General features: G+C 44.5%; 1 protein-coding gene and 1 pseudogene across 1 annotated transcript; one reads left to right on the forward strand and one right to left on the reverse strand.

Moving 5' to 3' along the window:
* The first annotated feature begins 388 nt into the window (after positions 1 to 388).
* Positions 389 to 17657, forward strand: LOC136486326 (disease resistance protein RGA5-like). The gene is made up of 13 exons (XM_066483194.1): positions 389 to 660; positions 755 to 1667; positions 2794 to 4863; positions 11220 to 11410; positions 11665 to 11768; positions 11882 to 11953; positions 12725 to 12986; positions 13242 to 13324; positions 13423 to 13527; positions 13602 to 14120; positions 15672 to 16048; positions 16264 to 16324; positions 16445 to 17657. The coding sequence occupies exons 2-13, from the start codon at positions 808 to 810 to the stop codon at positions 17264 to 17266; spliced, it is 5526 nt and encodes a 1841-aa protein (XP_066339291.1). The 5' UTR covers positions 389 to 660; positions 755 to 807; the 3' UTR covers positions 17267 to 17657.
* Positions 17658 to 18654: 997 nt separating this feature from the next.
* On the reverse strand, positions 18655 to 24935 carry LOC136486327 (transcription factor LHW-like; annotated as a pseudogene).
* Positions 24936 to 26958: the final 2023 nt, after the last annotated feature.

A 26958-nucleotide genomic window follows, 5' to 3' on the forward strand; every position in this document is an offset into this window, starting at 1 on the left:
TTCATCTAAGGGCCTGTTTAGTTCCTCTCCAAAACGCCAAATTTTTCAAGATTCTCTGTCACATCGAATCTTTGGACGCATGCATGAGGTATTAAATATAAATAAAAAATAAAACTAATTACACAGTTTAGACGAAATTCACGAGACGAATCTTTTAAGCCTAATTAGACTATGATTGGACACTAGTTGCCAAATAACAACGAAAACGCTACAGTACCATTTTGCCAAAAAATTTGGCAACTAAATTGGGCCTAACAAAATAGTCATGATCTGTATAATTAATTATTTTTTTAGCCTATTTAATTCTCTATGTATAGTATTGGACAATGGCTGAGCACCAACTTTCGTCTCGGCCGGGTTGAGGAAACGAGGCCATCAGGACTGGACGCAGAGAGAGAAATGCATTTTTATTTCTGGAGCCCACCGTACTTTTTGTGCTGGAGTCTACAACTTTGCTCTCTCTCGTCACGAACCGGTGCACGACTGTGGATGCAGAGAGAGCTAGTAGTTAATAAATCATCAGCTACCACATTTTATACGAAAATAAACTACTACTTTCCTCGCTGAAGTGGAAGAACAGTAGCAACCATCTCTGGGAGAAGAAGCAAGCAACCATCTCTGGGAGAAGAAGCTATGATGTCTTGTTCTTGACACCAGCTGGTGAGTCGATGTTCTTCAATATTGCTTTCCCTCCTCCCATATGGTTGACTGCTTGTCTTTGTATTAGATACATAACAGATGTGAATATATGCAGCTAAACTGTTCGCATCCGTGGGTGAGTTTACTGGAGTTCCCGGATCCGGAGGCATGGAGTCGCCGATCAGTGCTTCGCTGGGGGCCATGGGACCCCTTCTCCGGAAGCTCGACATGCTGCTTTTGGGGCCTTCCGAAGGCCTTCTTCAGCTTCACAAGGGGGCCAAGCGCTGGACGCACCTCCTCAAAGACGACCTTGAAGAAATCACCTCGTACCTTCAGGACCTGTCAGAGGTGGAGGATCCTCCGCTGACAGCAAAGTGCTGGATGAAAGAGGTGCGTGAGCTGTCCTATGACATCGAGAATTACATCGACAGCTTTGTGTTGCCTGGCCATGTTGCGAACATCAAGACTAGATCTGGCCGCCGCCGCCGCTGCTGCTGCCGTTGCCGCCGAATCAGAGTTAGGCATATTAAGGTCACTCGCCTTCTGGAGACGAACAAGAAGCTGAATCGACGGAAACGGGTCGCTGCCAGGATCTCAGATTTCAGAATCGATGCCCGAGAGGCTCTTGAACGGCACAAGAGGTATGAGCTCCATTGCTGCGCCAGTATCAGGCGCGGATTATTGCCCGCTGCTGGGAGGCTTCCAACGACATGTGAAGAGGGTGCCGGTATAATCATTGACGACCGGATGAGGAAATTTATGGATTCGATGGCTGACGATAGGGATCCGCAGCTCAAGGTGGTCTCTGTTGTCGGATCTGAAGGAATCGGCAAGACTACACTTGTTAAAGTGCTGTACCACAAACTCAAAGGACAATTTGATTGTCAAGCCTTCATCCGCTTGACCCGGAAACCTGATATCAAGACAGTTCTGCGTGACATCCTCACACAAGTCCAGCAGCAGCCTCATAACCATTGCGAGGATTCTGACCTTCTTGGCAAAATCAGGGAGCATCTACAGTATAAAAGGTACTGTGCCCTTTTCCCCATGTTTATCGTCATTCACAATCATCAATCATATAATTGTGTGGCCGAAACATATGGTTCATCTATTGGTAATGGGTTTTGCTCACAAGACATGTGAGACATAAGTAACATCATGTGTGGGGTACGGGTAAACATGCTTTAACCATTGGATGTGTTATGTGTGTGTGTGTACTATTTGTGTCAAGAAGAGATAGTGATAGGGAATTCCCACATGAATATTTTTCCACTGTCCGGGGCCTCGTGTCATTTTCTCCCCAACCACATCACCGCAGCCCTTGACATAGATATATCTAATATATTTTTCTTAAAGGAACATGATTTCATTGCAATAATAATCAAAATGGCATATATAGCTAAATCATGCTAACTCATCTAGTAAAAAACAGTCGACCCTTGCTCCAACTCCACCATACCTATGCATCTTCATATGCATTTATCATTATTTATTAACACGGCATCATATTTCATGGCCAATGTTTTAAAATAAAATGATAATTGCGGAACAGGCCTTACAATAGGAAGTCAAAGCATGCATATTACTAAAAACGTAACATTTGTTGTGATACTGGCGCCTAACGCGGAAGTGTTTGCTTGGATCTACCTAAGGCGATACTCACGGGAGATCACACAACATACCTGAGACTCGAGATATGTTAACGAGGTTCAGCTGAAGTCTACGTCCTCAGGGCATGCTTATAGACGCTCCTCCCTGAAACTACGACACCAGCCACCCGGGTGTCGGCCAAAGCTGCCAACACCCCCCACGAGCCTACCGCTATGTGGTTGTGTTGTTTTTCTCTTACATAGGTTACAAGTGCAGCACCCTCTTTATAGACAGGCTGGATTATAAGAGCCCAACATCTAGATCTACTTAACCCTCCACTACTATTTACAACACAAGTTCAATGTAACCCTTTTAGTAGAGATTAAATATTCGACACACTTCTAACAACATCCATTCTTGGTGAAGAAATAATCCATGAACATCACCTGACATGTTGTGCTTATGTCCTCCCCGTGTTCCTCTTTTTCCAATATCTCCCTGTGTTCTTTCCATGCTTGTGCTTGAAAACAATGAGTGGCTTATTCATATATTCTTGGCATGCAGGTATTTGATTGTAATTGATGATTTATGGTCAGCATCAATATGGGATGTAATCAGTTATGCTTTCCCGGGAGGCAAAATGTGCAGCAGAATAATAACAAGTACTCAGATTGAAGATGTAGCATTAGCATGCTGTTATTATCACTCAGAATATGTGTTCAAAATGAGACCTCTGGATGAAGATCTCTCAAGAGAACTATTTTTCAACAGCCTTTTTCGCCCTGAAAATGATTTTCCCAAAGATGTTTTGAATAAAATTGTTAAAATATGCGGTGGGTTGCCACTAGCAACGACCATTATTGCTAGGCTTTTAGCAACCCATCCTGTGATATTAATGGAGCAATGGACATACATATATGATTCACTAAGCTCCAAGTTGAGGACAAGTAGTTCTGCTTCAGAAGGAATGAAACTAGTAGTAAACTTCAGCTACAATAATCTTACTTGCCATTTGAAGACGTGCTTACTCTATCTTAGTATGTATCCAGAGGGGTGCACAGTATGTAAGGATGATTTGGTGAAGCAGTGGGTGTCTGAAGGTTTTATCGATGGATCAGAAGGGCGAGAGGTGGAGACTGCAGAAAGCTATTTCCATGAACTTATTGGTAGAAGATTCCTACAACCTGAACGTATCAAATACACCGGTGAGGTAGCGTCCTGTTCAGTTCACGAAGTGGTACGTGATCTTATTGCACAGAAGTCTTCAGAAGAGAACTTTGTTGTGGTACTTGATCGTTATCGGAGGAATGTATCACTTTCTGAAAATGTCCATCGACTATCTCTCCACTTTCCTTACACAAAGTATGCAATGACAAACATCAGATCATCACAAATTCGGTCACTTACTTGTTTTGGATTATCTAAATGTATGCCTTCTATTAAGGAGTTTAAGCTTCTCCGTGTTCTAAACCTCAATTTATCTGGTCATGACGACAATGATGATGGCATAATAGATCTCACTGGGATTTCTGACCTATTGCGATTGAGATATTTAAAGGTCGCAAGTGATGTCTGTGTAGAACTACCAAAGCATATGGGAAGGTTACGGTATTTGGAAACCCTGGATATCAGTAAGAAAGTCACAGATGTTGCATCGGATATTATCCATCTACCATGCCTGTTGCACCTCCATCTGCCTTTGGAGACAAATCTGATGGATTGGCTAGACATGACTGGACCAGCTGCCAGTGTGTGGAGCCTTGGCAAGCTGTCGAACCTGCGGTATCTTTATCTCACCTATTCTATACCGGTTCCTGACCATCTGCAGAGAAACATGGAAGCTCTGGGATCTTTATTTAGAGGACACGGAAGCCTGAAAACTCTAGCCTTCATTCTTAGCTCTGTTCATAAAAATGCTGTGGCTCACAGCCCTTCAGAAGCAACCATTACCTGGGACTGGGATGACTTCCCACCTCCCCTCCTTGAGAGGTTTGAATGGTTGCTGCACAGCTGCAGCTTTTCCAGAGTTCCCAAGTGGATTGGAGAGCTTGGCAACCTCTGCATTTTAAAGATTTCAGTAAAGGAACTGATGAGGGATGGTGTTAACATTCTAGGAGAATTGCCTGCTCTCACAACTCTGTCTCTCTATGTGAAGATAGCACCCGTTAAGAGGATCATCTTCGACAAGGCAGGATTCTCAGTTCTCAAGTACTTCAAGTTCATGTGCAGTATAGTACCTTGGCTGAAATTTGAGGCGGAGGCAATGCCTAACCTCCAGAAGCTCAAGCTAGGCTTCAGTGCTCACAAGGTGGGTCAGCAAAGCACTATACCTATCAGCATCGAGCACTTGCCTAGTCTTAAAGAGATCTCTGCAAAAGTTGGCGATGCAAGTTCCGATGCAGAGTCTGCCTTGATGGCTGTGGTCAGCAATCATCCAAGAAATCCTAGAATCAGAATGCAATTGGTGGATTGGAACTCTTATGGTCACGGAGTTTGGTACACAGTCAGCAAACAGGAAAACCCCCTCACTCTAGAAGAAGATAATATCCCTGACCCTGAGGAAGGCCTGGATGATCACTTTTTTCCTCAATACAAGGACTCAAGGGACGATCAGAATAAAGAAGCTTATGTCAGGTACGAATTTTCCTTGTTATGCAAATGGCAAATTTCATAAAATTAGACCTGCCTGCACATGCGCATACCATTGCCAAGGAACTAGTCGCTTACTTTACCCAATTTGTAAGGAACTGCATTTCTGTCAACCACGGTTAGAGCAACTCCAGCAATGGCCCTCAAAAGGGCCCCTACTTTTCATTTAGGGCTCTTGCTACTTTTGAGGGCTCTGTTTTCTAGGTTGCACTCCAGCAGTGGCTTTCAAAATACAGCCCTCAAATCCATTCCAACGGAGACTCCCTGAGACCCACTTGTCACTTGTCATTCACTTCCCCAGCCGAAACACTATTAATTGGAGATAAGTTGGTTAGGTTGGTTTGCGCAAGGTTTTTATGGTCATGGGTTGGAGTCCAACCAATTGCTGCGTGTATTTTGCATGAAAAAACGCACAATCTGCCAAGTATATAAGTTAAAAAGCCACACATTTTTTTGTCAAATAAAAGTTCAAAAACATGAAAATGTATTTTGAGATGGTCAGCCTAATGATCTGCTTCTAGAAATGCATTTCTAGGGACATGCCATCCAATGGACTGCCCATAAAATTCATTTTCACGGGCAGTTGCATGGCAGTCCCTAAAAATATGTTTTTACTACAAATACTTGCTTAGAAGATGCAAAAATCGCCTCTAAAAATTAATTTTGGGTGCATCTAGAAATAGTTTTTTTGTATTGACTAAAATGTCGATATAACATGCTTGACCCACCATGGTGAACTTAAGAAAGTCCCAAGAGGGAGGTTGAATTGGGTTCTATAATATTAAAGCGGCAACTTTTAGTCTATTCATTCAAAAACTAACGCGTCCCTTGAACATTAAAAGGCCCTAGAACTAAACAAGGCACACTTAAAATAGTCTTCAAGGCCACTACACTAAGTCAAGTCCTTAAACTCAAACAAACTAACAAAAAAGTCCTTAATGTGAAAAGGAAACCTATCAACTAGGAGCATACTACCACAAGAACAATCCTAGATGTCAAACAAGTACCCCTTGCATACAAAAGCACAACACAAGATCAAATATATGAAGGAATGCAAGAAGTAAAGAGTGGATAATAGACAACCGGATTTTTTTCCCCGTGCAATCAAGGTGTTAGAACACCCCCTAACCTACGTTGCTGCAACTACTCAGAGTAGTCTTGAGTCACCAGGACTCAAGATCCACTAAGAGTATCTGTTTTCCATCTCCAGAGTGGCGAATCTCAAACCACGTACAAATCACCAAGACTTGTAGGCTCTAATAAGAACACCAAGATCTCTTGAATCCATCACCAAGCACCAACACCATCTAGGTGCTCCAAATCATTAGAAGTAACAATAATGAGAAGCCCTCACTAGCTCACTTGACCAAACAAGACCGAGAGCTCTATGATGCACACTTGTCACTCTAATTTCTCTCTTGACTTTCCAATGTGTAAGGGCTTGTGAGCACCCAAGAGAGGGGTGAATTGAATGTCTAATCCTATGACTCAAATTAAAACTACCACTAGAAAAAACCATAAATTACTCTAGCAAGATGTACACTTAAGGTTTTTCTAGTGTGCTCTGACTTATCCTTAACCCAAAAGAGTTTAGCAACCTAGGGCCAATCCTATCAACTAGCCTATAGCTAATCTAGAAAGGTAAATGTCAAAATCCAAAAGAGTTTAGCAACCAAGGGCCAATCCTATCAACTAACCTATAGCTAATCTAGGAAGGTAATGCTCACACAAGCAAAACACAAGAGGAAGCAACAAACAAATAAGTAAAAAGCTAAGGATAGATAGGGCAAACTCCCGGAGATGCGATGATATATCCCGTGGTATTGGTGAATTTAATGCTCTAGTGGGAATATTCCCCTAGGCGCTTTTGTTGATCTAATTGTCCGGCTCATTGTTTTCTTATAGCCAGACTATCCGGTCCGTTGATCAGCATAGTGCTTTGGCACTGAGGGTGGTTGGACTCCACACACGTTTGTCCAATGCATGTAAATCACTTCGCCGGACACCATTCGCTGTGTGCTTCTTCTACGCACTAAATCATTTTTGCTTTGTTTCTTCATTGGTCTTTGTGCCACTTCTTTTCTTGCATCCCTAGGGCCTATCTAACACATAACACACATGTTAGTCCTAGGCTTGTGTTGTCATCTCAATCACCAAAACTAAAAGATGATCGTGGGCACATAACCCTTACACAATGATGTGGCTATCTTTCCAAGGTGTTAAGAGACCTCAAATGAATGCCCTTGAGGTGTTTTTAAAGTCATAAACTTCATGGAAGTTGGTTAGGAGCTGCTGCCAAAGTACAGGAAAAAGGGAATAAAAAATTGAGTAAACTTGACAATCTGGTCAACACCGCCAGACCGTCCGACCAATGCTTTTGCACAGTGCCTGGCAATGGTCATGTGATGTCACTGATTGTCAGGCGCGCACTGAGTTTAACCGCCTGACTGTCTAGTCCATTCTTTTGCACAATACCTTCCATACTGTTCCAAAACCCCAAAGCTCTACGGGCTGTTCACTCAAAGTCTGGTGCACACAGTGGTAAAAAACCTCAAGCTCTACGGGCTGTTCGCTCAAAGTCTGGTGCACTGTAGCACCCGGTTTTAAGAACAAAACCAGATACGCACCATATGTGAGCCCAGAAAGTCAAATCTCACATATAGCTACAAATAAGGGTAATATCAAAAGACAATGCTCAATATATAATGTACTTAATATAAAGGATATAACCTTAGACAGCAAACAACGGAAAGACAACTCCGATCTTCGGGTGAAGACTTCAATCCACAGGGACAACTGACTAGTTGATCATAAGCCTAACTCCTCCATACTAGCAATTTGGTACCCATCCAGGATTTTTTCAAAGATTTAAAAAGTAAAGTAAGCATAAGTACATGTCGTACTCAACAAATATAATATGGGGCTCATGAGGCTCAAAAGGCTGACACTGGTTAACTGCGATTAGCTTTTAATGAGTCGTGATTTTAGCAATAGGGTGGCAACAAGTTTATCCACAAGCCCACATAAATACATGATCAGGTAAACATGAATAATGAATAGCATAAACAATAATCATTAGTGAACATCTTTATCATCAGTATCATCAGTGTCCATCATCTATTTCGTAAGGGTTCCAAGGCCACTCGTGACCGTGAGCACGGCTGTTATAACAGTTTTACACTCTGCAGAGGTTGTACACTTTCACTGAGTCGTGATTTACCCTTTTGCCCGAGGTCGCGAGCCTCTTAACCCACTACCAAGGAAGGTCGACAGGGTTTACAATGAAGCCTTTCAAAAGTTCGTCTAACAAGTTAGGGCCGCTAGGTTTCCCCATCAATAAGCATGAACTCCCCTCCAAGGAGTGACTGACAAAAGGTCAAGAAACCAAAATGCACTCAACCTGGCAGGCAAAGGTCATACCTGTCAGAGTCCCTCTTGCGCCATAAAGGTAACCACTAACATGCTAGAAAAGGTCCTCATACTTGACTAAAGCCAGAGCCATGTAGCCCTCACAGTTGTACTGTAAGTCCCCGATGATCACTTACAGATAAGTCCTTAGGGAGGAATCTAGAGCACCATAAAATAGCCCAATGCTCTAGCCCCCTTGTTCCATGTTGCTAAAAAACATCTTTTAGTGTTTATTGCATATACCATTAGTCAAGTTACAAGATTATGGTTTTAGTTGAGCACTAGCATCATACTACCCAATGCAATACCCCAAAGGAATCCAAGATATCAAATAGCTTGGAAAATTACTACGGTTGTCAAGGTAGACACATGCATATGATTAAAATGATATTAAGGTGAATAGGACAACAAGGATGATCCCATGCTATACTTGTCTTAAACTCAGATCCTTCTTCTAGTCCAAACCTTCAATGAATTGTTTTTGGATTCACCGCGTATAGCTCACCGACTGGACATGATCATAAAACACCACAGAAACATCCATGCTATACACGAAGCAAACAATAGAAATAAATTAGAACAATACATCAAACATAATAAACAATAGGTAAAAATGTTTTAAAGATGTTCTACACGTTACTACGAACACACAGACGCGAAAAGCACTCTAATCGGAGCTATAACGAAAAAGTTATGAATTAAACAAGATTTTCTTTAATAAAATAATAGATTAAATCTAACCTCGAATTTTAAAAGTTGAAAATATGTTTAACAGTAGGATGAACACGTAGATTACTCAATTACAAATCTAACGCAACTTAAATGGATCAAAACGGAGTTAAAACGAAGATTTTATAGCCTAAATAAGACTAGTGGCAAAACTGTAAATAGATAAAAGCGTATTTTGGATCTACCCAAAGAAACTACGTTTTCAAAAGAAAACGTATTTTGAATCTAACAGAGGGATTTTACGCTTTCTGAAAGAGAAAACGTATTCTGAATCTACTAGAAAGAAACTGTGCTTTCGGAATAGGAAAACGTATTCTGGAAGTGCGCCATGGAGTGCGGGTTATATTACGCGAAACTGCAGGGGCTCTTTTGCAAATAAACCCGGCGAAGGGGTACGGGCGATCTTGGACCGTTGGATTGAATCTGGACGGTCTAGATTAGAAAGAAGGGGGAGAGAGAGTCACCGGCGGGAGAAGAAAACCGGCGCGATGGAGCTCCATTACCTGCGGCGAGAAGCTTCCCGGAGCGCTCGGTTTGGGCCCTAGAGGCCACGGTTTGATGAGCCGAGAGCACAGGGAACAAGAGGAGAAGGCGGTGAACTCACCTAGGGCCTTCTTGCGGTCGACGGCGGGTCTATGGCGTCGGGCGGCGACGGCGACGGCGAGAGGAGAAAAATCTAATTTACTGCACGAGGGATTTTCCAAATGAGGGCCTTCTCTTACGGTAGTTTTGGTGTGCTTTGCCCAAGGGGTTGGTACATATTTATAGGGAGAAAAACTCCCCACATCTACATCATCTAGCAATATGGTACTAATTGATGTTGCACCCTCCACATTTACTAATGGACCTAAATAATCATTAAAGTCTATTAGTAAATAAATGCATGGGTCTTTGAGATTTATTAGGATTATTGCACATGGGCTTTGAGAGTTGGTTGAAAAATGGGATATATTATTTATTTTCGGAATTAATTAATTTCACGAATAAAATAATTCTAGAAAAGTCCAGAATTGATATTTAAGCCACTAAAATTACTCCGAGACCTCCGAAAATTTGGGAAAAAATCCCAGAGACACTTTGGAACATGATGAACCCAAATAAAGTATTTGGAGCTTATGAAAAGATTGTTGGGAACTTGGAACATAAAGATTAAGGTGTAGGAGGTAGGAATTAAATTCCAGAAAGAAGCTGGAAAATTCCTAGAGATAGATATTCATCTCCTAAACGTATTTAAAAAAAAAACACATTTTGCACATAGAAACACAAAGTGCGACCGGCATGAATGCAACAAACACGTTTCTACCTTAAGATAAATTTTAATCTAATGAAAATTTATTATTTCCCCATGTTTTCATGAGCATAAAAATACAAAATTAAATCATTTTAGCTCTATTTCAAGAGGAGCAAATTTTAGGGTGTTACATGCACACAGTGCCTTGACCACTGCACCATCACTCTAGTGCTCTTGAACAGTGCCTTGAACTGTGTCTTATCTGGACTTAGCTTCTATTTGTTCGGCTATTAGATTCCTTCCACTGCCAGACTATCCAATCCATGTTTTTGAACAGTCCCACCCACGAAGGGCTTGGCTGGACACCAAATGTGTTTGTCTGGTGCTGTCATTAATTTTCTATACTTGCGGAGTATTTGGCCTATGCATTTTTCTTGTTTTGACTCCAATTTCTTGGTCCTAACTCAAAATTGACTAAAACTTGTTTTCCTGGTTCCTTTCTAGATCCCAAGTGTACGTCACTAAGCTCATGAAACTCATAGGTCAAGCTACTAGCTCTCATTCCTCCCTTTATAGTACACTCGAAGATTCCAAACTAGCAAAATCTATTTACCCCTTGTTCTTAGCCTTCAATCCAAGTTCTTGATCACCTTGAAATAAAAATTGGGGGTCACATTCCTCTTGTGCTCTTGTTACCCATCTTTGAAATTGTTAAAACAAATCTTAGTCACAATAGCACGCAGTTTTCATTAAGCACCAATACATACCTGTTACCTAGGGGCTTAGATCCTTCCAGACTTTATTGTTCATTGATACATTGTGCAAAAGTAAGTATAGTCTCTTCATTCAGAAAGGGTGAAGTTAGTTCCTTGGTAATTTTGCACATTCATCAAATTTTCTGAGAAACATTTTGCATGCTAAACCTTGTGACGTACTTCAGAACCCATATATCTTATCTTCAAACTGACACTAGGCATGATGACGCCAAGAAGCATCGGAAGGAGAACAGCACTGAAAATTTGGAAAACCTGGACACCTCTACTTCACTATCCGTTATAGAAGGATCCGTACAGAACAATTGGGATTTTGAGAATTTTACTGCTTCATCATCAAATGCTTCTACAGCGACATATGCCTCTCCACCTCCAAACATTACCAATAAAGGCAAGTCCTATGCGTCTTAATGCTACTTCCTTATGTAATGTTTTAAACGTTGGTGCGAGTACAGCTGTACACGTTCTACTTGGGTAAACATGCTATACTGTTAGATTTGAAGAGTTTGATCCATTATCAATCACTGTATTGGCAACAAAAGTAGATCATTTTTCTACCTAACAATAATAAGAAAGCCTTTTAGCTCCAAGCAACTTTTTGCTACCGACAAAAGAAATTAAGAATTGATGTTATTTTAATTCCAGATGGAAGCTCTGGTCAAGAAAAGAACCATGCCACATCACAGATACCTGCTTTGGCGTTGGAGTATTTGGCACCATACTCACAGCTGGAACTGAACCAATCAATTGTGTGCACCCTTCTCTATGGACTCTGTTTCTTGTCTGTTTATGTTTCCATTTTCTGAGAACTTGTAAGGCAACGTGTTTCTTGTCTCATGTTTATATATCTTTCCTTGTGTAGGCTCCTGGAGCACATCAGTACCCAGATCCTTACTATGCAGGCATGGTTACTACCTATGGAAGTCAAGCTGTGGTACTATTTTATGCTGATTTAAGCATTAGAAATCATGGGGCCCATTTTATGCAAATTTTAATTTTAATAGCGCTAGTCTAAATAACAGCACTAGGTACTATGCTTTACTCAGGCAAAATATGAAATCTGAGATAAAGAATTGAAGACAAGTGGAGAGTGGAGATGTATTGAACAGTCGTCAGTTCTTAAATATGAGCATCCCTATTAAAATTACAGAACATAATCCAGAAAATGGAAGCAGAATTGAATTGAATATACTTGGGTTCATTTGGTAAAAAATTGCTAACCTATGGTAAGCAGAAACGTTTGGTTGTGTGCATGTGGGTGTGCGTGTGTAGGGTTGGTGTGTATGTGCACATGAAACGACACTACAGCTTGTCCCATTAGAGGTATCAAAAGAAGAAGAAATGTTCGGTTGTCATAGCTATGGAAGATGGTAGTGCTCAGATGTCTTTGGATCAAGTACAACACTCTGAATAGACGATTTCATCTTCAGTTATACAATTTATGTAATTATGTATATATCAACACCTCTATGTTCAAAGCTCGATCGAACTGCCTGAATTAACTTGAAAAAACAAAGAGCACTGCTACACGTACAACCATTTGAGTACAACTCAAGATTCCGACTGTTAAAATCACGTGGATGGGAACAGTTTAGATGCATGGTTGTACTTTAGCTGTAGTCAAATTTCCCTTCCTCTTGTGTTATAGTTATAAGTGAAGTATATAACTTGACAGCTTGCTAAGAACTTGCATTTGATATTGCAGCCATATCTTCATGAGTCTCGTCATCTTCACGCGATGAGGAGGGCAAAAGGAACTGGGGGACGCTTCCTAAACACAAAGAAAAGTGACAATGGCACTCCCAATAGTAAAGCTGAACCTAAGAAAGGTAGTACAGGGCGTACCCAGTGCAGAGAGCTCCCGCTCTGTGCGGGGTCTGGGGAAGGGTGTCAGTGGCAAGCCTTACTCTCGCCTATGCAATGCGAGGAGACCGCGACTCGAACCCGGGACCTTCCGGTCACAGGCGGTAAGACTCTACCGCTTGCACCAGGCCCGCCCTTCTCAAGTAACCGTATAGTGAAGCTACTAATTTGAGTGTAGTGGATTTGTGCACACGTTAGTTTTGTAGTGTGTCCATTTTGTGGTTCATCTGTACATGATCAACAGTTTGAGATGAACAGATTTCTGTAGATAATATTAGCCAATTAATAATCTGGATCATTTCTTTCTTGAACTGTCTTGCATTTCTTAGAGACATTTTATTTGTATATATGTTCTGCAGCTGAAACAGCCCCAAGACCTTCATACCCATCTTCAAAGCCAAAAAAAGACTGGGATAAACTGGAAGCTGAGGTAAAAAAGGAGGTATGATCAAGATTCCCACTTATATATGTACCACTCTTATTGCTGCCACTTAGGTTTCTCGAATATGTATGGGGTTGCATGATTTGTGTCTGCATCAGGAGAACGAAGAAAAACTTGATGGCGATGCTGCATTGAACAAATTCTTCCGTGACATCTACAAGGATGCTGATGAAGATATGCGGAGGGCCATGATGAAGTCATTCGTACGTGATCTTTGGCCCAGCTAATACTGGTTTTGGAACCAACTATATTTTATGTATACTCACGTATCCTGCAGGTGGAATCTAATGGCACTGTTCTCTCAACCAATTGGAAAGATGTTGGATCAAAGAAGGTGGCCGCTGTGGACATGTCGTCGCCGCCGCCGCAGGCACAGACTTTCGGCGGCGCCGCGGCGGCTGGGGTCAGCGCCGTGCTCAGCCTGTCGTCCCGAGAGGCAGCGCCGCCGCCGGTCATGGTGGCCGCGGTGGCCGGCCCTGGCTGCACCGACGAGGGCAAGTACCTGGGCGTGGCGGCCACGTCGCAGGGGCAGATGGTGATGAGCTCCAAGTACCTCAAGGCCGCGCAGGAGCTGCTCGACGAGGTGGTGAGCGTCAGCAAGGGCGTCGAGGACGCCAACAAGACGACCAAGAGCCTGGCGGCGGTGAAGGAGGAGGAGGACTCGGAGGGCGTGTCCAGTGGCGGCACCGATGACGGTTCCGGCGCAAAGAGCGGTGGCGGCGCGGCGGAGATGTCCACCGCGGAGCGGCATGAGCTGCAGATGAAGAAGAGCAAGCTTATCAACATGCTTGACGAGGTCAGTAGTATATATAAATAGCACAGTTTATGGCTTCAATTCATACTACTAAGATTAATTTCACAAGTTATTTTCCATTTGATGTATTTCTCTCGATCGTGTTCAAAAATAAGATATTTTTAAAAAACCTGTTTTTAATTGCTGTTGATGAGGCCTTGAGGGTCCTTGATTTTTCATGCAAGTTTTTAGTTATGTTGCCTCAAATTTGACAGGGAGAGATATTTTGTCTTGTTTTTGCTGTTTGCTTGCTTCTACAGTCTAAGACAGTGTCACAGTGTTATGTATTAAAAGGCTAGGAACCATTTGCCTTTCGGTTATCTTTGTTATGCTGTTTCTTTTTCTGAAAGATGAGTGACACAAGTTGTTTGGAACAGTGCATGGCTTTAATTTTAATTTGATGGATATATATCATCAGACTTTTCCCCCACTTTAAATCCTTCTCTTAATCAAGCATCCATGCTGTATCAACTTGCTGTAGTAGTATCAATACCAATTATTGTTCCCCTACTTAATTCTGTGATTTCCACCTCGCAGAAAACACTAGTTATTATGTGGTTTAATTATTACCAGCTTATTACATACTTAGAGGATTCTTATTGGTACACCTTATCACCACTTAGGTTCTGTTCTTTTTTTCCTTTTGAAATGTCTTAATTTCATTTTAAGCGTATGGGGTAACAACTAAGAGGTTCGGTTCTAATAGTAAAATGAAAGCAATAATATATATATTTTTTTGTGTGTGTGGAAGAGAATGAAAACAATATAATCCAAGACAAAGTGCCATATAGAAGGTATAGAGTATATATATGAACATATTTAACTAATAACATAACAAGTGGCAATGAAAACCATATCCTCTACTATCATGTACAACGAAATATATGGCAAGTGGAGGTCTTTCAGCAAACAAAATAATCCTTAAGAGATGCCCTGTTCGCTTGGCTGATAAGCCATGGCTGAAAGTACTGTTGGCTGATTTGTTGTGAGAGAAAAATACGGTTCGTTGGCTGAAAAAGTACGGCTTATAGCGCAAATAAATTAAATTCAACTACTTCCATTCTTTTGGTTGTACTTTGTCCATGCCAGTACAAACAAGCTTCAATTCGCTGCTTCATCAGATGTGTCTCTTTTTGTCTGCAATAGCCTGCTTCATGAGTGTACACTGTACTGCCAGCTGAATCTGAATGCGAGTACTACCAAATATCAATTTTTATTATTTTTATTAAAAGAAAAACATAAATTTCACTATCTCGTTAATTTTCCCCATGTCTTGTATATATACATCATTTCTGTGCATGAGTAGACATATCATATCAGGAGGCGTGTAGCAGTTGCGATTGCACCGATCAGCATTGATAGAGTTTGTTGACGAACAGTTGGTTGGATGGGATCATCACTAACGAGCTATACTTATAATCAGCTAGTAGGCCAGTAGCTTGCTAGTAGTAGCAGTAGCACGCCCTGATTAATGAATTAGAGTGGTCAATGGCTGACTGACACTGTTGTGTGTGCATGGTGGCGATCGATGTCGACAACAATCGACAATGGCAGGTGGAGCAGCGGTACCGGCAGTACCACGGGCAGATGCAGGCGGTGTCGTCGTCGTTCGAGGCGACGGCGGGCGCCGGGTCGGCGCGGACGTACACGGCGCTGGCGCTGCGCACCATCTCGCGGCAGTTCCGGTGCCTGCGGGACGCGATCGCGGCGCAGGTGCGCGTGGCGAGCCGGGCGCTGGGCGAGGATGCTGACGCCGCCGGGGGCCGCACCGTCGGGTCCCGCCTCCGCTACATCGACCACCAGCTCCGGCAGCAGCACGCGCTGCAGCAGCTCGGCATGATGCAGGGCGACGCCTGGCGGCCCCAGCGTGGCCTCCCCGAGCGCTCCGTCTCCATCCTCCGCGCCTGGCTCTTCGAGCACTTCCTGCATCCGTGAGTCCCATCTCATCCTCCTCACTGCACAAGCTGCAGTATAGCTGCCTAGCTAGGTAGCTCATCATGAGCCCTTGTACTCTTCGACCTACTCCATTGCTCTTTGTTTGGCCCTTTGCTTGCTTGCTTTCGTGCCCATGGCGCCATGCATGCAGCCTCACACCTCATCGTGTCCGCCTCTAATTGGTCCGCATGGATCCTGTGTCGTCATGCAGATACCCCAAGGATTCGGACAAGATCATGCTCGCCAAGCAAACCGGGCTCACCAGGAGTCAGGTCAGTAAATAAAACTGATGAATAGCATTTCTTTCTTCTCCTGTTTATCATCAATTTGACTGTTTTACTGGCTGTGTGTAAATTAACTTTCAAAAAAAAATTGTTCTTGATTTCTGTTAGGTGTCGAACTGGTTCATCAACGCAAGGGTGCGGCTGTGGAAGCCCATGGCGGAGGAGATGTACCTGGAGGAGACCAAGGACCAGGACGGTGGCGGCGGCGGCGGCGGCAATGACGAGGGCAAGTCAGGTGGCGGCGGGAGCAAGAGCGGCGACACTGTCGACGGCGTCACGCTGAGGGCGGACGCCATGTCCAAGTCCGCGGTGCGCGTGGGAGGCGGCGGGGCGGCGGAGAGCGCGTCCACCAACAAGGGCATCCATGGCTCCTCCCTGCTCGAGCTCGGCGGCGGCGGCGACCACCAGCAGTCTCACGCGGGGTTCTACGACGACGATGAAGACGACGGCGACGACGCGATGGGGCGGAGGCTCAAGAAGGCGCGCGGGGACGAGCCGGCGCTGGCGTTCCACCACGTGCACGACATGGCCGCGCTGCACGCGCAGGCCATGGCGGCCGTGAGGCAGCAGCAACGGGAGCTGTTCATGAAGAGCATGGTGAGCAGCGGTGCTGGCGCGAGGGACCACCACCACCACCACCACCAGGACGGCGGCGGCGGGTACTCGCTGTTCGCGCCGGGGCCGTACGGGCAGTTCGCCACGGAGCCCGCCGCCTTCGCGTTCGCCGGGAACGGCGGGGTGTCGCTGACGTTCGGCCTCCCGCACGGCGCTGGAGGCAGCGCCGCCGAGCAGACCGCGTCGTTCCTCATGGGCAGCACCACGGCCGGCGCCGACAGCGGCAGCCACGGCGGCGCCAGCGGCGGCTACGACATAAACATGCAGAGCACTGAGTCGGTGGCGGCGCAGCTCATGAGGGACTTCGTGGCCTAGCTCGTAGGACACGTAGTATAGCAGTCGTCCGTCCACGCAAATTAATCAATCTCTCCATCGATTAATTAATTTAGAGCTTGTATAGAAATAAAGGGTTGTTCAAGCCTAAATATGCTTGCATGTATAAAGCAGTTAAGCTTGGACTATAGGTTTTGGGAATGTAAAGATGGGATAAATATCATGGGGGCGATGTATATAGGTATAGGATGATAGGTAACTAGTTGATACCCAAACATTGTACAAGATTTTATATGTAGATCATAGGGATTGGGGGGTATACAGTAAAGTATGTGAAGGGGTATATTGGAACTGGACTTGGAACTTGGAAGTGTATGTGGTAGAAGCTAGCGAACTAGTATTATCTGCAGTAATTCAGTATTTGTTTTGCTTACTGTAAACAGATCACATTCCAACTCATTGGCAGCACCACCATGTGCTGCTGGATGACATTGTGGATAACCATGCTCCAGTAGAATCAAGTGATCTACCTCTGAATGTTGGCAGGCAGCAGCAGCGAGTAACAACTAACAACACAATAACCTGATCAGAGGAATGACTCAGAATCTGCTCATATAGTTTTTTTTTTGTTTTTTGTTTTTTTTTTTTTGGTGAAAGATCCGGGATGATTACTTGCTTATTATTAATAAGATGGGAGAAGAGTTACATGCGCAAGGTGCGCCTACAAGCACCAGAACCAGCAGACTGCTGGGTCTGGATGATGACTAAAGTGGATTACTCATTTGTGTACATTGCAACTAGGAAAACAAAAGCTTCTTTCTCTACCGATTTCCCCAAGTAAGCCTCATCGATGATTTCAGAGAAATTAACCGGAGTTTTTTCGTTTCTCTTGAAGATTTTGTCTTTTCTTTGCTTCCAAATGGACCAGACTGTTAAGATTGCCAAGGAGTGTCCTATAATAGCGCCTTCTCCTGATATGTTCAGCAGCCATTCAGCACTTTCAGCTCAGATAGTTTTTCACTAGTCATGCTAACTGAGTCTGATGTGAGGTGACTTATAACAAAGGTGGTATTCCATCTTTTTGTTGTGTGAAATAAACCAACCCAAGAATTTCCATTCTAAATAACAGTACAAAAAATCCACTAATAGGCGACCAAACATGGCTAACTAACAAACAAACTAAGATCATACAAACAAAACATTGCCTAATGATCACCCTTGCGTTGTTTTCCTTCTTCCATTTCTGCGATCTGGTCTCATGAAGGATGCCACATTTGCACAGATTCAGATGTCTCGGGCATAGTTTTTACGGCGGCATGGCGAGACGCGGCGACCCACCACCTTCACACCTTTACAGCGTCTATGGCGCGCGGCGTGGCAACGCCATATACACATCGGCGTGGCGAATACATACATTATAGTCTAGGATGTTAGGAAATTATATTGACAAATGGTAATGCAAATGTAGCTTAAAAGGTATAGTCTACAATATTAGCAAATCAAAATAGCAATGTAAATGTAGCACAAAAGACATAGAACACAAATGTAGAAAAGGAAAACTGGACTCAAATCATCACTGTTCCTTCAGCCCGACCAAGAAATCGGCCCGGCCTGCCTTGCACGCGCGCGCGCGGCTCCCTCCCAGGCCGCAACCTAGGCCTGGGCCGGGAAAGCGGCTCGCCTGCTCGTGCCCGCCTGGGCCGGTCTCCGGCCCGTGGATTCTGCGCTGTCGATGCAGATCGGACGGCCGAGCAAGCGCTTTGGAGGATCAAAAACGTCGACACAGCGCCGGCTCCCAAAACCCTAGCTCACTTCTCTTCGCCCTTTCTCTCTCAGTCCAGCGAGCGACAAAGCGCAGCCGAGAGCTCACAGTAGACGCGACGCGGGGATGGCGGCTCCGCCGTGGCACCCCTCGCCGGCGCACGCGTGCGGCCGGAGCCGCGCGCGGCACCGTCGAGCGGCACCACGGTGGTGCCCTTTGGCCCGAGCCTGAGGCGGAGATCCAGGCGGGCGCTGAAGCTTGAGGGCCGGCGCCTCGGGAGATCCAGGCGGCCGACGGCGGCGGCGGCTCGGAGGGCTGCTTGCGGTTGCGTCTCGGGCTCGGTCTCGGAGGGCTCCAATCGGCCACTCGGCCTATACAGGTACCCTCACGGCCTCACCCTCACCCTCACCGTCTATTGCGCCCGCCACAGGACGCCAAATCGGCGCCACGGGGACGCCACGGCGCTATGGCGGACGCCATACACGCCGGAGCCGTGGCGTCGCCGTGGCGAGAGCCAGAAAAACGCCACGGCGATATGGCGACGATATGGCGTCGGTATAACGACGCCTTAACAACTATGGTCTCGGGAAAGCAGGTGGTGCACTGGCATATTGGTGATGCTAGTCATGGCAGAAGTTAGCTGAGCTCCTGCTCTTAGCACTTGGAAGATGCTTGAGGGTTTGCTCTAGTCTCATTGGATGCGGCCTGTTGCTGGGATGACAGGTTGGCACACCAAACCAAGAGGCATGTTCATGTTGTTTGCGTTCTCTGCCACTCCACTGCCGTCACAATTTGGCTCCAATAAGCGCACTAGTGACAGAAAGATTTCCATTCTGGTTACGTCCCGGTTTGCCTGCACCAACAGCCTCAATCAGTAAGGAAATTGACAAATCAGCAGTAGTATTCATCAACATCATCTCATTACTTTGGATTTCCATTCGGGTTACTGTTTATTAATTTCGATTTTGAACCGAAAGAATCCTAATTATCAAATTTAGCTGTATTACCTCAACAGTAAATCGTGCCCAGATTTTACTTTTGCGCATTTCCATCACACCCCTCAAGATAGTCAATCCAAGTCCTTTGATGAAATCAGCTATCTCCAAGATGATTCCTCTATCCTCGCAAAGCATCTGCAGAGGCAACCAAGTCATCACAATTACATGTGGTCTAGGAGAAACATTGTACCATAAGCAATAAGTAGTAGAATAGTCATTACCTCCACAAGCATCTGACGAGGTCGGTCAAGATCCTCAACAATGATTGGACATGTCATAGACTGAGAGCCGACATCGAAAGCCCAGGTTGCTCCACCTTCGAAGTAGTCTTTCCAAAGGGGGCCATTTTCACTACCAAGTATCTGGTTCAAGAAGACTCTTTGTATTAAGGACATTTTCCAACTATGGAGGATTAAGTAAAATATTTTGAGATTCCCCCTCGTCAGGTAAGCTATATCATCACTATCTTATCTTAGACATATCATAACCCAAAAGGCCAAAACTAAGACTGTAAAGAATGTGCATACCTTAGACTCAGTAGAGTCCTTGAGCTTGTCTGCATTCTTCGTCACACTTTGTAAGAAAAGCATGTGCTTAACTGTCTTCTCCAACAAACCATCAATGCTACACTATTGACATAAATTTGCAATTGTTAGTACACTATCGCCGATAGTTTGTAGATAAGATATATGATTCAAACTCTCAAATTATCATCAGAGAATTCATGCAAGAGCATACCTTTGCTCCATTCGGTACAAACTCACGCAGCTCTCTAATACGGTCCTGTATCAGTTGCCGGTCCTTAGGTCGTGGCTTAGGACTTTCTCCTTCTCGAGATCTCTTGCGATTTGCCTTGCTTAGCGTATCAAGACCTTTGCTATTAGAAGCCGAAGCACTTTCACATTTCATGTTCTGACCGCTCTCAATCCAAAGACGTATCTGAGATTTGTGCATTCCATTATTTTGGGAAAGACAACCCTCCTCAGATTTATCAAAGAGACATGGCTGTTTAACAAACTGTGCCAATTCGTGCTTAATTAGCATGGAAGGAACGCCGGAGGACTCACATTTCTTCAAGTCTGCTGAACCAAGATGAGATGTGCTAGGAACATCCGTCAATGCAGTCTTGCAAGAAGCACTATCATCAGTACACTGTTTACCACTTGGATTGACATTTGAGATGACAGCATCCAATAGCTGATCAGTATCAGTTAGTGATAAGATACCAGAATAGTGAAGCTCATTGTCTAGTGAACTGAAAAGGGGTGAGCTAGTGAGATATATTGATGATTCAGGGACATCTCTATCTGAATTCTGAGACTCTGTACCACTCCAGGTGACCAAATCAGCACCAACATTGTGGGAGAACTGATGAAATTCAGAACCAAACATATCAAACAAGTCATTATCTGCAGCAAGCTCCACGAGCAACGAGGAAGCTCTCTCAATGGGCATTCCTGTCTCACATCCATCCCTGTTCTTCATTCTCTGCGTGCTGACATTAGCACTTGGATCACTAAATCTATTAATCTTTTGGTCTTGTCGGACATTGTTTGACCTACTCAATAGATTCTCTTGGTCCATGTTGAAACTGTTAGAAACCTGACCATCAGATTCAGAAGTTCGAACTGAAGGAGTTTGAAATGGCCTACTTTCAGGGTTCTCCATTTTCTTAGCCAATTCAGAAGATTGGGGAACCTTGAACGGAACTAGAGACTGTTTCTGCTGCAATGTTCCTGATGTGTGGTCCAATATTTGACTCGATACACTGGTAGATAAGTTGGCTCTGCTTGCTCTGGCACCTACAGGGAGAAAATCAAAATTCCCAGGACCATTTAAATCATTGGATACCACATATCTTCCATGATGCATATTCATGTTTGTATTTTCACAGACAGAAGAGTCCTGGCGCACAAGGGATTTTAATATGATATCTCTTGCCATTGCCAAATCTGCTGATGAATGTGCATTATTATTCAACTGTAACTGCCCAATGTTGTTCATCAAGAGTGACTGATTTTTAACTGATGTCAATCTTGGGGAGGTCAAACTTGAGTTCATACCAACACTCCGTAAATTTCTTCCAAATTGGCTCTCGCGGAAGGATGCTTGTTGTATAAACCGAAGATCAGGCTCAGCATAGACAGTGTGCTCTCTAACAGGGTGACCATTCTGTTGCACAACCTTAAGCAAAGATGCATTCAGCAATGCATGTGGCGGTGTGCTAGTTGACACAGTTGCAGTATCAGGACGTGACTGACCATGCTGACTTGAACCAGTTCTTAGATGAAGCAGATACAGCCATGCCTGAACGGTTGTTTAGCTGAGAACACAACTTCTTTGCAAACATCACAAAATTTGTGTTTTCCATAACCTGCCATAAATCAGCTGATTATTTCAACTTTCAAATATTTAGAGAGCAAGCAAGAAAACCCTACTACCAACCATCACAGGGAAGTTGAAACAATGATTTCGAGATCTTTTATGTTCTTCGCAACAATTTCCAGCACTAAGCACAACAAAGGATACAATGTATAGTGGGAAATTTTTATGTGCCAAGGTTTCTAGATGCTCCATCATGAATGAGGATACGAGAGATGTATGTTATGAATTTCACCATGAATTTGCAATGGACATTCCAAAATTTGCAGTAGCAAAGATAGGTTTTCAGATTTGGAGCAGCATGGCCCAAACATCATGTCTTGTAGTTTCCATATCCAAAATTTTGAATGACATGTACTCGTTCAGCAATGCACTATTGTTTTCTTTTCCACCTTCCACAACCTGAGAATTATTTTTCTGGAGCCTAGTGTGATAGTTATATTCTCTACTTCTCTAGCATGATCTAGAGCTTTGTGGCCTTACCAAACCAGTAGAGCCTAATTGTAGTAGGACACCCCGTGGCAGCACAGGAATGATCGCAATAGTCTGCACAGCAAAAGTTCAGAATGAGGTCCAGAAGCACATGGCCACTACATACTTTTTACCATTTCAGTTCTACCCACCTGAATGCCAACCCTGAACTGATTGTTCATCTCAGCAGCAACCTATGAAAATGGAAACATGGTGTAAAATCCTGAAAAGCAGTTAAGAAAACACAAAACCCAATTGGACAGAAGATAGTTAAAAGATCTTCACATAAGTGACTTGGTCCAGTCTAGTAGTCAAAAGACAAACTTGGTGTAAGATCTTCTTTTTTTTCACATTCATAATTTACAACAGGTGCTTGCGTCATTTGCCACTATTTTTGGTGCAGTGTGAGCAGACCAAAATTAAAGCAGCTCGCTAGCTGACAAAAGTTGAAGGACTGAAGAAGGCTATACTACCCCACAGTGCTTTAAATGAGGTGGCAGCAAAATGGAACCAGACAAAACTGAACTGGGTTCGCATTTATTTCACTGGAGAATCGACGCCCTGCAGGCGCTGCCTGGCCCAGGCGTGTTTCCCAGAGCTCCATCCAAACTAGCCCTCAGTACTGGCCGTACCTCGGAGGAGAGCCCGTGACCATTGGCAGTACCGTGGACGATCCATTGGTGATTACCACTGAACGCGGCACGGCCTACGGTCCTGCCAAAACAAAACACAGGGTATAGCCGCCATGAATCCGATAATCCAAGAGCAACCAAACCAGGAGTAAGAAGATGGAGTGGCCAAACCAAGAAGGTGAAGATTCTGTCGAACCAAAAAATGCGGGGAGGAGTAAATAAGAGAAAGAAATGGCTGCGGTTGCTTTTGCTTACCCTTGTCCGACGACATGAACCTGCGACGCCATAACGTTGTTAACAAGCGAGCAGATGGTGTCAGCAGCAGGAACAGAGCACCCGGCGGCGTCGCTGGGCAGAGATTCAGAAGGCTCAGATCCGACAGGGCATGACGTGTGGCCACAGTAGCCGTCCTCCCGCACCAAATGCCTGCGCATTTCCAAGGGGAAAATGAGATTGAGAGGGAGGAAACACACCGGTGACAGGAAAATGAGCCGCAGTAGCTAAGCTCAGAGGCAGAGCCCCCCAACTATTCAACCTTAGGAATCTGAAATTTGCAGGAAATTGTTCGATTTTGAGCTCAGATATTCCCATCTTCGAAACTTCGAGCTTGCATAACAGAGTAGCAACGAAAACTTGACGCTTGGAAAAAGAATGACTGAATGAGCACAAAGACCCCAAAAAACCTTTCTTACGAGGACGACCAGGAGGACACCAACGAAGAAAAATGAGCACAATGACAAAAAGCTTAGATTTTTACAAGATTCAGCAGGAGCACAATGGCAAAAAGCTTAAACACCAAAGAAAATCTGAGGAAACAGTGGAGGCGGCGGCTTACACGGGGTCGGCGGCGCCGATGGCCTTCCAGAAGACGGCGTAGGACCACCCGATCTCCTCGCACAGCCGTCGCAGCGCGTCCCCGACCGCCATATCCGTTTCCCCCCTTCCTCCAGCCGCTCCGCTAGAACCAGAACCCCGGCGCCCCTCCGTGCCAAAACCCTAGCCCCGACTCGGGCTGCGAGAGAGACCGCGTCCAGGCGCTCGCTCTAGGCGCCGCGGCAGCTGGCGCGCCCGGCCTGCTTCGCGCGGAGACCGCCGCCCCTCCACGCCGCCGCCTCCGGAGCACCTACGCCTCCCCTCGCCGCCGGGGCACGGGCAGCAGCCATCAATCACAGGGCGGGGCCAGTGGTCAGCGCCTTTGCCGCGCGGGGGTCGTCCCCCTCCTCGGGAATACAAGACGAGCGCCTCTCACAATCGGTGGCGGCGGCGCCTGCGACGGCAGCCACGGCGGCTGCGGCGCGCGCTCCTCTCGGATTCAGCCTTGTCGCTAGCTGCTGCCGCCACTGGGACTGGCGGGTGCTCTAGCTCTCAGCTGACGGCGGCTCAGCCTCGCTGCTGCTGGCTTCTCTCCACTCTCTATGGTCTGCTATGCTGCCTCTCCTTGCTTTTGTGGTGGTGTCACTGTTGTGTGTCTCGCTCGCTTTCGTCCTCCTTGCTGCTTTGTTTATTTGCCTTCCTTTTTTCTCCTCCCCCCCGCCCTTTTTTTCTGCCTTAGCGGCTCCCGAGACATCCATCATTCCGTCCACAAAGGGCAAAATGGGAAATTACTTTAGCTGCCCAGCAAATCCATGTTTTTGATGACCATAGTCTCTTTTTTTTCCCTCTCGTAGATGGCTAATCCATGAAAAAAAATCAATATAAATAAAACATAGAAAAAATTGGTAACCGGAGTTTATATCAACTAGAATATACATTACAGATTATATATATGATTATTATGTTAAAAGGGACAGAAACTACAAAGATAAAAAAATTTAATTGGATGCACAGAGTGGGTCCTAAAATTTTCACAAACTTCTAAACTCGTGTCTCTTAAAATTGTAGCCCCTTAAGAAAACGGCTTAATCAACTTAGTTTAAAAAATCATTAATTAGAGTCCACAGATTTGATCATTTCTAGATAAAAGATGTCATTATTTTTTAATGTAGGGAGTAATCAACAGTTGCACCCTTATTCGTGAGACCTTTTGGAGTTGTCACACTCTGGTTGCATATTAGCTAATGTCACTTTTTGCCGTCTTTTTGTCTTACATTAACCCAAGGCATCAGCATCACGTTAGTTGCCCTTATCTTGCAGTAAACAAGAACAACAGCTGGAAAATCAAGATCACTGTCCCCCTTTCATTCTTGTTCATTTATCTCCAATGCCATTGCCATTTTAATTTCCACCTGTCACAACTTTGTGCAAAGCTTTACACCAGTACAACTGCTAAAAGTTGCTTCAAACAAGACAATATCTGGATAATATAAACAAGAAAAAAGCAGCACAATTGGAATATGACATGTGTCAGAAACACAAAACTAGAGTATTGCTAGTTGCTTCGTGAATATATATATATATACATATATATATATATATATATATATACATATATATATATATACACACACGCACACACACTCCTACTACATAGTTGTACACATTCTGATCTACACCCTCATCATACTGAGGAGCATTAGCAATGATGACTATATGGACCTTCAGAAAGGCGTTCTTGGAGTGCAAATTCACTACCGGAAACAGTGACTTTATCGTGTGCCACAGGCATTCCGCAAAGCCCACAAAACACTTGGCAAAGGATTTGTCGAGTGTAACACTCGATAAACAGCACACGGCATCTACAGTGCCGTCAAACGTCTCTTTGCCGAGTGTTTTTCTATTGGGCACTCGGAAAATACTTTGCCGAGAGCTGAAACCGACGCTCGGCGAAAAAAGTAACGCGACGGCGCGGAGACGGTCACGGCACGTTTGCCGAGTGTCCCGGACCTGACACTCGGCAAACCTGCCATCTTTGTCGAGTGTCAAATCCCGGGCACTCAGGAAACCTGCCTTCTTTGCCGAGTGTCAAATACTGGACACTCGGCAAAGACTGGCCCAGAACATACAAATGTTGGCTTCTTTGCCGAGTGTCCAGTATCTGACACTCGACAAATATGCCTTCTTTGCTGAGTGTCAAATCACGGCACTCGGCAAATCTGCCATCTTTGCCGAGTGTTAAATACCAGACACTCGGCAAAGACTGGCCCAGAACGTACAAATGTTGGCTTCTTTGCCGAGTGTCACAGCGCAGACACTCGGCAAAGAAGCCATTTTAGCCTCAGAATGCACAGATTTTGGCCATGTGTCCTCTTTGCCGAGTGTTTTTACCCTGGCACTCGGCAAAATGCCCCTTTGCCGAGTGTAACACTCGGCAAAGCGACCATATATTCCCTGTTTTTATTGTTCGGTCACGTATAACGTACCCCACTTAAATAAACATTACATGCATCACATATAGTTCACAATAAGCATCACAGGCAGTTCATATAGATATATCAACAACACATAAATGCAAATAAACTTCAGAATCACTAGTAGGTTCATTCACAACCATAAATAGTCACAAGTAGTCATAGGTAATCCACAAATGCAAATGCAAATAAAATCACAAGT

The sequence above is a fragment of the Miscanthus floridulus genome, chromosome 10 (genome assembly GCF_019320115.1).
Source record: "Miscanthus floridulus cultivar M001 chromosome 10, ASM1932011v1, whole genome shotgun sequence".
In the NCBI taxonomy this organism is placed as follows: Eukaryota; Viridiplantae; Streptophyta; class Magnoliopsida; order Poales; family Poaceae; genus Miscanthus; species Miscanthus floridulus.